General features: G+C 31.6%; 1 protein-coding gene across 4 annotated transcripts; it reads left to right on the top strand.

Moving 5' to 3' along the window:
- The first annotated feature begins 827 nt into the window (after positions 1 to 827).
- On the top strand, positions 828 to 8,134 carry LOC125423334 (ankyrin repeat-containing protein At5g02620). Of its 4 annotated transcripts, none has more exons than XM_060815264.1 (6): positions 828 to 2,245; positions 2,337 to 2,498; positions 2,577 to 2,746; positions 3,203 to 3,838; positions 5,657 to 5,878; positions 7,887 to 8,134. In XM_060815264.1, the coding sequence occupies exons 1-5, from the start codon at positions 1,294 to 1,296 to the stop codon at positions 5,855 to 5,857; spliced, it is 2,121 nt and encodes a 706-aa protein (XP_060671247.1). In that variant the 5' UTR covers positions 828 to 1,293; the 3' UTR covers positions 5,858 to 5,878; positions 7,887 to 8,134. The 4 variants fall into 4 exon arrangements, with proteins under 4 accessions (XP_060671247.1, XP_060671245.1, XP_060671244.1 ...); XM_060815262.1 differs by having other exon boundaries at positions 829 to 1,093; positions 1,241 to 2,245; positions 2,337 to 2,746; XM_060815261.1 differs by having other exon boundaries at positions 829 to 1,093; positions 1,211 to 2,245; positions 2,337 to 2,746.
- The last annotated feature ends 4,597 nt before the right edge of the window (positions 8,135 to 12,731 follow it).

Raw genomic sequence — 12,731 nt, 5'->3', positions numbered from 1 at the left:
TTCTATTTATTTACCCTACCATTTTTTTTCTCCCTTCCTTTTGACACGAAGATAAGGGAAAAATAATAAATATACCGATCATTGTCTTAGTAGCAACGTTGATTTTTTTTTTCTTTTCGTCTCTAAAATTTCAAGGCCGAATGGCCATTTATATGTATTGTTAGAACATGAGCTCAATCAATTATGTGTATAATGAAGTTGTGAACTCCCCAGCTAATTCCAATGTAGCACCAAAGAATTCTTTTTTAGGAAAGAAAAACACTTTATACATGTTTGAAATTTCAGATTATTCTGCTCATGAACTTAATTGTAAACACTTTCAGAGGCAAAGCCAGGCATAAATTTTAGGGATTTAGCCAATCAAGTTATACGAAATAATATTATATGTAAAATAAGATATTGCAATATTTTAATTTTCATTAAAATAAAACATTTATTATATTTTACAAATTAAACGTATGTAAAATGGTATTATTTTTTGACCACGAAGAAAACACAAAAAATAAAGAAGGAGAAAACACAGAAATATTTAGATAAAAAAATGTATTACTACTCTCTAAAATTAGTATACAAAAAACTTTTTTAAAAATTCTTTGTAATCTCTAAAAAATTGTATCGTCAATGATTTGTGTGTTATAAAATTGAAAAACTAAACACCTGTAAGGTTTCTAAAGTTATCTTTTTTTATAAATTTAAGTAAAGAAATAAATTAAAAAAAAAAAAAAAACTCTAATGGATTAGACTTAGAATGTTGGACCCCAAATAAAATATATATAAAATATCTATTTTTAAATGTATAAATATCAAATACAAATGCTATTTCATATAATATGCTCTCTCAAGTTATTTTGTTCCTTAACAAACTTTAGGCAATGCTTGAAAAATTAATGTTAGTGTAGAAATTTGTGTTTTCAGCAATCCATAAAAACAAGTTGTTTTATAACTTCAGACACAGGAAAAACAATAAAAGAATTTATTTATTTATTTGTTTATTTTGTGGGCGAACTGCTTGTATGGAGGTTCCTACCTAATCTAGTGAGTCCCTGACCTTTTCCATGCTCGATACAAGATAACTAGACCCAACCAGACAAATGTATGGTAGTTTTATTTTTCTAGTACTTTTTAGTTTCATAGAAATATCGTTTATTCATCATTTCAAGAACCATTTTCTCGGGTTGATTTCCATACCCACTGTTTTCTGTCCAAACAGGCCCTAAATCCCCCCTATTTTCTGGTGTAGATTTCTCGCTTGTCTATCTAATTGCACAAAAGAGGGAAAAGGTTTATTCGCCTATGGAATTAATTTGTAAGCTTTGCACCATAGACAAGAGAATGGATTCGCAGAGTTTCAATATTCCGCCCCAAGTCCCCCAACAAACAGATGGTATCATCAGCATAGATCGTAAGCAGTACGAGGCAGCAGCCAGGGGCCAAGTTTCTGAATTTGAACAACATAAAGATCGTCTTCACCGCTTAATGACTCGAGGTGGGAATACAGTCCTCCATATCCATTTCAAAAACAGATTATTACCTGCTGAAAAACCACAATCAAAGAACATTGGGTTCAAGATACTGTTTAAGATGTTTCGTGCACTTAATCAAACAAGTTGGATAGACACACCGTCTAAGATGTTTCCTGAATATAATCATACCGAAGAAGACATTCCTGCACTTAATCATACCGAAGAAGACATTGATCCTGAAACAAAGTCAGCCAACTTTCTGGAAAAGATCCTTGAGATGCGGCCAACATTGTTGACGCAACAGAACCGAATCGGAGAAAATCCACTGCACATAGCAGCAAAATACGGGGATGTGTCTGCCGTGAAACTACTTATTGATCAATGTGCGAAAAGTAATATTGGTAGTAGTGTTGATCATCATGTAGACAGTGAAAGCGGTTTCTGTGGGGTCAGCAAGCAGATGTTGTTGAGGATGAAGAATAACGCCGGAAACACAGCGTTGCATGAGTCAATATTAATGGGGCTTAAGCTTGACAAATACACAGGTCAGTGGTTGAAACATCGTGAATTGGCAGAGATTTTGTGTAAAGAAGATCACAGTGAGGTCATGTATGATCGTAATGAAGCAGGCGAGACTCCTCTGTACCTAGCTGTCAAGGCAGGACTTGTTTGTGTGGTAGAAAATGGGTTGCAAAACATAGATGCACAGACAACATCTACTTGTTATGGTGGCTACGATGGCAAAACTATTCTGCATGAGGCAGTAATATCCGATTTTTATGGTATATATATATATATATTTAAGATTATTTATACATATGTTTAAGATTTAGTTTCATATGATTTTTAATTTCATGTATTTAATTGTTTTAGAAATCGATGTTATTCTGGAAAGAAGGAAAGAGTTATGCAGAGTAGCAGATGATGAAAAACGTTGGGTTCCATTACATTATGCTGCAAACCTGGGAAGAAAACGTGCAATTACAATGTTGTTAGAATGCGATCCATTTGCAGCAGGCATCCAAGACGAAAATGGTCAGATACCACTTCAAGTAATAGCTGATCCCGAAATTTGTCGTTCGTTTATAAAAGAAATTATATCATGGTCTCCAGGTTGTTGTCAATCATTAATGGTCAATGAGAAATTTTATCATGATGACCACACAACTGCCAACGATTTCGACAAGATCACAAAAAGAGACCGTCGAAATATCGAATACTTTGGTAGCAATTTTATAGAATTTAAAGAAGAAACCAAAAATGCTTTCAAGATTTGGAAAAAGGTATGTATGTTAGATGGTATATGTGTGACTAATATCATGACACGTTTTGCGTTTTCCTTTCCAAACTACAAAAACTTTATTTATTTATTTATTATTTATTATTATTATTTTATCAATTTAGTCCGATAATGAAATTTTCTCCGATCAATACAAACAAAATAGTCAAATACATAAAAACAAAATTTAAATTAAATAGAATATATAACAATTTCCCCAAAAAAAAAAAAAATTATGAGTTTTGTATGGTAATTAGCTATATCAAATTAGTCAAATGGAAATGCATGATTCAACTAAACAGCCAAGAAAACAATAACTTATGGGGCAATGTGAATGAGAATTTTTGTGGTTCAAAGAGTAATTAAATTGCAAACCGAATCATTAATTTTTAGGCTGAGAAACCATATATATTTACTGAATAACTGTACTTGTATATATAATTTTGATCAAATATTGCAGACGTTCAATGATGATAAAAGGCCAGCTATGGAAAAGTTGGACAAAGAATCGACTCTAGTAGTGGCTGCCCTTATTGCTACTGTGACATTCGCAGCTGGTTTTACTTTACCAGGTGGTTATGTGAGCGGCGGTGATAACCTGCCAAGCAACGAAGGCTCACAACCACGCGCTGCTGGAAGTGCAGTTCTGAGCGAAAATGCAGCATTCAAGGCATTCCTTATATCGGATGCAATAGCCATGGCGCTTTCTAGCTGTGCTGTATTCATCCATTTGTTCTTGGCACTCAAAAAAGATCGGACAAAGGACTCGTCATATTTCTTGCTCGCATTCAAGCTCATCATAGTGGCCATGATAGTCATGGTGGTTGCGTTTATGACAGGCATTTATGCGGTCTTTGGACCTTCCAATGCATTTGCCATTGCTTCTTGCGTCTTCGTCAGCGTGTCTTTCTTGTTTTGCATTCTCCATCTCAGTTTCGTATATTTCAATGACTACGCTTGTTATTATATTTGTATATGCTTTCTCTGCCTTTTACTGCCCTTCTTCGTGATCATCGAGATCTTCATCTTCTTCGTGGGCTTCATAGGACTCATCCTCCATATTTTATTTTCTTACAAAACTCGGAGAAGAGATAAGGTATGATATTTTATTTATGCTTTAAAAAATTTTCCTTTTTTTTTTTTTTTTGGTTTGGAAAAAAAATAATGTGCTCTCTTAAATTATTGCTTATTTGCTCACTGTGCCCACAAAATTTTAAAAATCACCATATTGCCTTTTAAAATTTTATATATACATATATCTATATATATATATATATATACAGTCTGCCTGTGTTGCAGACGGTTTTAATGCGGATTACAGTATTGGTGATGATTTATAACATTGGTGACAATTTTCTAAGAAACCATCATTAATACTATAAAAAATCGTCATTAATATTGCGGTACTCATGCAGACCGTCTTTATTATAGAATTTTCGTATATATATATATATATATTATTTCCTTATTATTTTGTTTGGTCGGTTAATAACGAGCACCTAAACAAGGAACATTAAAAATGGTTTTCCAAAAAAAAGAAAAAAAAAAAAAAGAACGTTAAAAATAAGTAATGAAAATTCCCAAAAATAAAATAAAACAAAATAAAAATCCAGGATGGCTGTCCTCGAGGAACTGTGAGCATTACATTTTCGGTACATTAATTAGCCTGTTTTATTATTTTATTGCCACGTGTACTCCCTGGTATATAAATATTATTCTGCAATTTGGTATTAAATTATTATAATTATTATAAATATTATTATTTGTTAGGTATTTTACACGATAAACTCTAATGTCTGTCGACTGTTGCTGTCTTTTATTTCATTTTTCATACAAAAATTTGTTGAGTTTATCAATTTTTTTCAACGAATTATTTTCAGTAAATAAACTATAAAAGATTTTTTTTCCAAAAAAAGCAAATTTTAAAGATTTAACTGAAATTAATATTTTAAAAATTCTAATAATTTTATGGAATAATTAAAATGAGCAAATTGCATATTAATGTCCTCCAAAATCATATAATTTTGTTTGGAGCTATAATTTTTATTTATTTAATATTTGATATCTTTTACTTTTAAAATATTATATTTAGTCCATATTTTTTTATTTATTTTTGACACAAATAAAAAAGGACTAGTGCAGTTCACGTCACCTTCAAAATTGAATTTTTAAATTTTTAATTTTAACTTCTTGGAATTAATTTGTTAGAAAATTAATTATAAAACCTAAAAATCTATACGGCACCATTTAGCCAAATCAATACCTCAGCCATTTAACCCAAACTACAACTGGATAACATCATCGAGGAGTGGTGGTATAGATGCTGTTTTGATGGTGCTTCCACGACTCTTAAGCGCTGCACATAGAACGTTGGTGTGGCGTACGTAGACCATTAATCCTTACTGCTCAGGCAAGCAGTGACGAGCAGTTGTCATTATCCTGGATTATAATTTTTAAACAAAATAATTCCAGTTTCTTTTTGTTATTCAATGCCTACTCTAAAAATGCTTCCAAATCTTGTAGTTGTTATACAGTCAAATGTTCCATTTCCTTAGTGCTAAGGATTTAAATTTACTAGAAGAGAAAGTGTTTTCTTTATTTTTTCAAATTTTTTTTTGGTTATGGTGATCAAGTCTTTGAATAATCTTCAAATTTTTAATTAATCCTATGTAACAGACATTAAAATTTCACGACTTTTCTAGAATTCTCAATTGGGTTTCATATGTCTATTTATATATATATATATATATATGTATGTACATATATTTACTTTTGCATTGGTTTTGTCAATTTGACTATGCAATTTAATTGTACAGAATTTGATTAAAAAATTGAAGAAGATTCCCTAGGACCTCAAAAATTTATTATACTTAGAAAATTTTTGTTTCTTTCTCTTTGTTAATAAAATTCACAGGATTCACAACCAGAGAATTCCACTGAGATCACAGAACAAGAAGGCCGTGATCCACCTCCAAAATTTGATGATTCAAGAAACCTAAAAACATTACTAGAGTCTAATGTGAATTTAGAGACTCCCTCCATAAATGAAGAAAGTGCGAAACTATCGGAAATGGCCAACAATTCAGAAGCTGAAAAAGGCGACAACGCCGTCTGATCCGATGAGCAGTTGAGTAGGGTAAAGTGTTTTATATGACATTTAGAAGCTGAAAAAGTTTAGCTTGAATTAATATTGAATTCATGCTTTAGGAACCTTCTGTTTGAAAAAATTTGTGTGTGTTAATTAATATATTATACCAAATAATATATAAACACAAAAGTGAATAAATTTGATTCAAGTAACATAAAATATAAAACTAAAAATCATAAGAACAAAGTAGATGTTATGAAATAACCAATATTATAGTTGAGGTAGGAATTTAATTTTTTAACCTTAAGATAATTTTTGCCTACACCAATGCCGAACCACCTTGTAAAGGCGATTGTTTTTGAGGCTATAACTACTACTTTTTAAGAATAGCAACATTTTAAATGATAAGATGTTTACTCCTTGGTAGACTCGATGTAGGTGCTGCAAGTTTAGTTAGTGGTACTTTTATTAAGCTTTTACCTTATCTCTCTCTCTCTCTCTCTCTCTCTCTCTATATATATATATATAGATGTGTATGCACATATATATGTGTGTGTGTATTGGTACATGCTCCTTTTTTACAGCTATTATGTATAAACGATCAATCTCCCCCACTGAAGAATTTTTCGAATTGTTTTTTTTTTTTTTTTTTTTTTTGGTTACATTATACCATATGTAAATTCTTGAACATATCATAAAACAAGAATTTTCCTATGCATATGAAATGATTTACAAGATTAAAGTATATTATATTACTTGCTATTATTTGGTATGGTTATATTGAGAAAGCTAGCATTTCCTAAAGCAAGTTGCGTGTGGTACTGTATTTGAGTAGCATTATAATCTTACGTTTTTACTGACTTGAAACATTTTTATTTAAGCAACATACATTAGATTATTATCATTTCAAATTTCCAAGCATTCGCGGTATTTAAAATGCATATTGATTTCGGTCACAAGGTTATAATGTACATTAATTGCTCACTGTTTTACCCAATAGAGCTACACTTTTTGAATACATGTTCTCCATACATTGTGAACTCGATGTTGAATAGCTTGATTATTTGTTTATGGTCGTATTGTTTTGCCATGTTATGACTTTATTTTGTGTACTACTGATTTTCAAAGTTTCCAAACATTACTAGATATCGTGAACGTGAATTTCCTTTGCTTTTGAGGCTATGGTTTGAACTCCCACTTTGGTTTTGAAATAGAGCTTGAATTTATTGACGAGTTTTGAGGTCGTCAAAAATGACTTACCCTTTTCGGATTTGGAAAATGAGTTATTTATAGCATCTTGATACTTTTCCTCTTTGGTAGTTTAAAAGTAAAGGATTGATTTTTATGATTTATAGGATTTGGATTGATTTACCGTTAAGTTTTAAGATTTCATTGATTTTTATGGCATCAATGGTCCCATTCTTACGGTAATGAGATGTGGTTTGAATTATTAGTATTGGCCTAGAGCTTGCTTGACCTAGTTGTTCCTCCTACTTGGAGGTTTAGTAGTCCGCCAAAGTACTGGAGATGATGCTAATAATGATGATATGGTACTGATGTGTTTGGTCTGGAGCTTGCTCGGCCTGCTGCCTCCTGCTTGGGCGTTGAGTTTTCAGCCAAATAGTAGAAATGATGTGAATATGATATTGTCTATAGTTATTTGCGTGCTTTACATGTATTGATCTGTTCTTTACATCTGATGATGGCTTAGTGCTTTTATGTTAACCATGATTCCAAGCTTTTGTAAAACAATTTCTATTAGGGTTATTCCATGATTAGTATCATTTTGATCTTTGAGGTTGCATTTGTACAGCCAGCATTTTGAACTTTATATCAAATTGCCGGTGTGAGAGTTTGTCTGTTTTGCGAGATTTTAAATTGACATATGATTAGCTTTTGATTCTTTTATAAATTCAGTGGTATATTGCAAACTGCATTATATTATATTATTTATATTATTTTTGTTGGGTGTTACAACCCGTTTAGTTTTATGCTTACCCATCTATATTACTTCCTTCTTTATGCTTACCCATCTATATTACTTCCTTCACTCCAGGTGACTGAGTACTTAGCTGTCAGCGCACTTCGAGTGAGGGATTAGTAAGTGGTAGCAGTTTAGAGGCAATGTTCAGTATGTTAGCTTGTGCAGTATCTTGTTGTAGGCATTAATTCTTGTATTTAATGACTAGTACTTCTAACTGGGACCTTGTCTTTTCTTCTCGAGATGTAATTTTATTTTCCTTTCAAATGTTGATCTGTAACTTAAGACTTGTTTTTGGATGTGAAGTTGTTAGTTTGTTTTTATCTATTGGGTTAAGCTAGTATGATGTAGTAGCCGCTCAATGACATCAGCACTAGCTAGTGTTCATGCAAGGACCTTTGGGGCTTGAACCCTATCATTTACACACATATATATAAATATATATATATATATATATTCTTTTTACATAATTATATATGCACACACAGTGTAACACCCTATCCTGAAGTAAACTGGAATTTTTTGGGCATTGATCAAGCTTGACAGAGTTAATCGAGTTGATTTAGTGGGGTCATGTTGACTTTTTATTGTGGATGGAGTTTCATATTAACTGAGGGATCGTTACGAAGCATGCATCGACCTAAGTTCATGGATTAGTACAACACTGAAAAATGAAGCTGTGGTTCGAAAGTTATAAGCAAAATAAGTCATGGTCTGGACTATCCAAATAGTATCATGTTTGACTTTTTATTCTTGTAAAATTTGGTTTGACCTGTACATGGTTGTAAAGTACTCATCAATATGAGTTCATAAACTAGCCGAACAGTTAATTTGAACATTTGGTTAAAAAGTTATGAATCTGCGAAGTTTTTTCAATACTACATTTACCGTATACCAATCCCTGTGTGTATGAAAAAAGTGTGCACAGTGCCCATCATTAACCAATCTAGTGAGGGCAAACTGGCACCCACAAGGTGGTTTTACTGGCTATTTGGGCTATAAGAGAAGGGAGAAAAGGAGGAGGGAGAAAGAGGAGAGAGAAGAGAGAAACCGGCCATAACCAATTCACTATGTTTCAGCCACATTGTGTGCACATATCATACCCTCCATGTCGATTGTTCGGAGATCGATCGATCGACCGACCAAGTTTTACAGCCAATGGGCCAACGACATGCTGGGATTGAAGTGATTTTCAACGACAGCACCACCCTCTTCATCTGCTCATTTCTCTCAATCCAACCACCCATTTGTTATACTGCCCTTACCACCGTGTTACCCACCCTCCGACCTACCTAAGATAAATTTTCACAACTAGTGGCCGTCGGAGCGCCTATACCGGCGAGGTTTACTGGCAACAACATCGACTCAACGGAATCCTTAGTTCTAGCATGTTTCTAACATGACCACTGATCCTTTCCCCTTATTCTTACCTCCCTAAACCCAAATTCCAAGTCCATTTTGTCCAAATCTTGATATATTGGGATATTCAAGGATAGTTAGTTCCCGAGCTTCCCGATTAAATCCCTGACATAACAAATTCGGTCTCCGAGAGAAATGACCCGATCTATAATCCTTGCGTGACAAGCTTTGTTTTGGTATATAACTTGTATATTTTAGACAAAGTTTGTATTAGTTCCCCCAGGTAAACCATGTGTAATCCTTGTGCTGTTGATATTTCAGGCACCCATGTGAACTATGGGATTGATTCTGTGAAGGATCTCGAGTGATCCATGTGTGTGAGTTGAGTGGTTCCTTTCCTAAATTATTTTCATGTCATTGTATATATATATATATAAATTTTTTTTTGTTTTATTTAAAAATTCTAAAAAATATTATATACGTGTTAAAATTTAAGAAAACTGTTATTTAATTTATTATGCCATTTTATGCGATTTAAATATATTTGTTATATAAAATTGATCATATGGTTTTAAAGAAATTATTTATATATATTTATTGTTAAATCTTATTGTTAAGTTTTAAATTGTATTTATGTGAAATTAACTTATATGTGATTTAATGTAATTTTTGCATAAATCAATTTTACAGATTTAAGAAAAATAATCGTATTAATTTGTTGTCCATAAAAATATATGCGTATTTAAATATTTATGAATTTGGATTTATTGTGGTAAAAATTGAATTATTTAAATTGTTGGATTTATGATGATGATGAAAAAGAAACTGTGGAATTTTATGGGTTTAGAAAAACGTGCTAAAGAAGTGGTAATTTAGTAAATTTTGGTAATTATGCTATTGCAAATTTTTATAATTTTAGATACACTATACAGTATTGGTTTTCTGTACATGCATGTATGTATGACCATCCAGTAGTAGCTATGGGCTTGAAGTTGACAAGTATTTTTATATATTATGTTAATTTTGTTTTTATACTAAAATTTTCTAATAAAAATTTTATTTATGATTTTGTGTTACCTTATAATATTTTATTCTAAATTTAATAATTTATCATCAAATTATTTTGAATTTTAATTTTAATTTTCAATTATTTGTATATTATTTATTTATTTCCTTGATTTTTCGGATATAAAAATGATGAGTTTTGTAAAAATAGTTTTCAAAAGGAAAACTTTTCAAACTAAATATAATGGTGAGGGTTTTGAGTGAAAATATTAAATATTTATTTATTTATCGTTATTTGTTTTTACTTTATTATGTCATATTTTATGTAGTGGTTGAGTCACTCACTAGAATAATTAGCATCTCATTATTTTTTTATTTTTAAATCCGTTCTCCTAGGCTCGGGTGTTAGTAGGCATTGACCATCCGGGGACGAGTTCGAGTTTTTTGGTCCATTGTTGAATTCCAAGAAGATCCTTTTTCCCTTTTCTCTCTTTTCTTGTAATATTTCTTTCTTATCTCTCTGTGTTGTATTAAACTTTGTACTTGTTGTAAACCATAGTGCACCTTGTATACTATGTTAGATGATTATTATTTATATTAGAACCCATTCAAGATCCCTTCTCGAAACACTAGATAAACTCTAATATCAGGGGGAACCCTACTTGTCCATCTTACGGAAAAGCCGACAGCATCTCTCCTAAGAGTAGAGCATGACCCAACAATTACCTGAACAAAAACGTACTCCTATATCATACCACTTTATCCCTTGCTCCTTACTATAGAAAATTCCACAATTGGCAACACTTCGATAAAAATATAAAAACATATATAGTAGAAATAATTTAATAAACAAGAAATACTTTAAATATCCACTTTCGTACACACCACCCATTTAGTGCTGTACTATATTTCATATTGTTTTACAAATGTATCTATCCATAATATAGATGGGAGGGTAATAAAACAAGAAGAATAATAGTAATATCAATAATAATAATAGCACAACTTGTCCGAAGGCTACCACATTTGCCCGAAGACTAACCTACTTGCCTGAAGGCTTCCATACTTATTTGACGTGTGAGATCCCACATCGGTTGAAAAGGAGAACGAAGCATGGTTTATAAGCGTGTGGATACCTTTCCCTTGTAGACGCATTCTAAAACCTTGAGGGCTGGGTTGTAAGAGGATTCCCTAGACCCAAAAAGGATAATATCTCATGCGGGTGGTCTGGACTGTCACACGATGGCTATCGTTATTGTCCATAGGCTATGATACTTGCCCAAAGGCTATCCTATAATAACAACAACAACAACAACAACAACAGTAATAATATAATAGTAATAATAACAATACTAATAAACGATAATAATAACAATAAAAATAATAATAATATTAATGAATAAATAATAATAATAATAGTAATAATAATAATAATAACAACCATGTTAATAATCATAATAATAATCACAAAATACCAATAATAAAAATTGTAACAGCAATAATAATAATGATAATAATAATAACAACAATAATAATAATAATAATAATAAATAATGGAAATAACAAGAAAAATAATCATTATGAATAGTAATAATAAATTAATGGAAATAACAAGAAAAATAATCATTATGAATAGTAATAATAAATACAATAACACCAACAATTAAAACAATAACAATATTAATGATGGTGATGATAATAGTAATAATAACAATAATAATAATAATAACAACCACTAATAATGATAATAATAATAAATAAATAAATAAACAAATAGTAATAACAATAATAATGATAACAATATTAATAACAATAATAATATTAATAATAGTAATAACGATAAAGGCAAATAAGTATAATATTAGGAAATCAAGTCATGAACAGATGAGGTAACATAAGATAAGATACTATTTTAAAATTAATAAATGTATTACGAAATATGCACACTTGTATCGGAGGTATATACGATACCATATAACATGCTACAGGATCCATGATATTAATTATCGTCAGTACTTTGCTACTAATATAGTACGGGGGTGGTTGCCCATATTGGCCGTCCGGCCCTCAGACTCGTAGTCAACATAGTTATGAGGCTAAGCTATTCATGAACCACATTGGATTATTGTCTCGTACGGTGTGGTACATACAAGCATAAAGTAACATAACATAACTATATATATATATATATATATTTATAGGTATATATGAAAAAATACTTGATGCACCATATGATATACTGGTGGTACCAGACAGTACCCAGCGTCTCGAATTTTATTTGACAGGGAGATTAAAGAGAGAACTTGTAGACGGTCGCCTTAGCATCGCAATGGCACCGATGCTACAACAATCATCCTAGCCATGGAGGGGAACGATAGATGCTTACTGTATAATACTCGCCAATTCTCTGGTTTGTAGCTCCCACAGCAAGACCCTATATACTTGCGCGCTAACAATAGATACGGTACAGAACACAGGTATTGTGTGGTGCATCTAAAATCATAACCTGACCCACCACATTATATACCAGTGGTGTCAATCGGTACTCACCGTCCA

The sequence above is a fragment of the Ziziphus jujuba genome, chromosome 3, assembly GCF_031755915.1.
Source record: "Ziziphus jujuba cultivar Dongzao chromosome 3, ASM3175591v1".
NCBI lineage: Eukaryota > Viridiplantae > Streptophyta > Magnoliopsida > Rosales > Rhamnaceae > Ziziphus > Ziziphus jujuba.
Note: the sequence above shows the minus strand (reverse complement) of the source record. Positions and strands in the feature narration are given on the sequence as shown.

Coding starts and splice junctions, on each gene's coding strand:
- LOC125423334 (XM_060815262.1), top strand. CDS start 1,294: ATGGAATTAATTTGTAAGCTTTGCACCATAGACAAGAGAATGGATTCG. Junction 2,747..3,202: donor CTTTCAAGATTTGGAAAAAG/GTATGTATGTTA, acceptor CAAATATTGCAG/ACGTTCAATGATGATAAAAG. Junction 3,839..5,656: donor AAACTCGGAGAAGAGATAAG/GTATGATATTTT, acceptor TAAAATTCACAG/GATTCACAACCAGAGAATTC.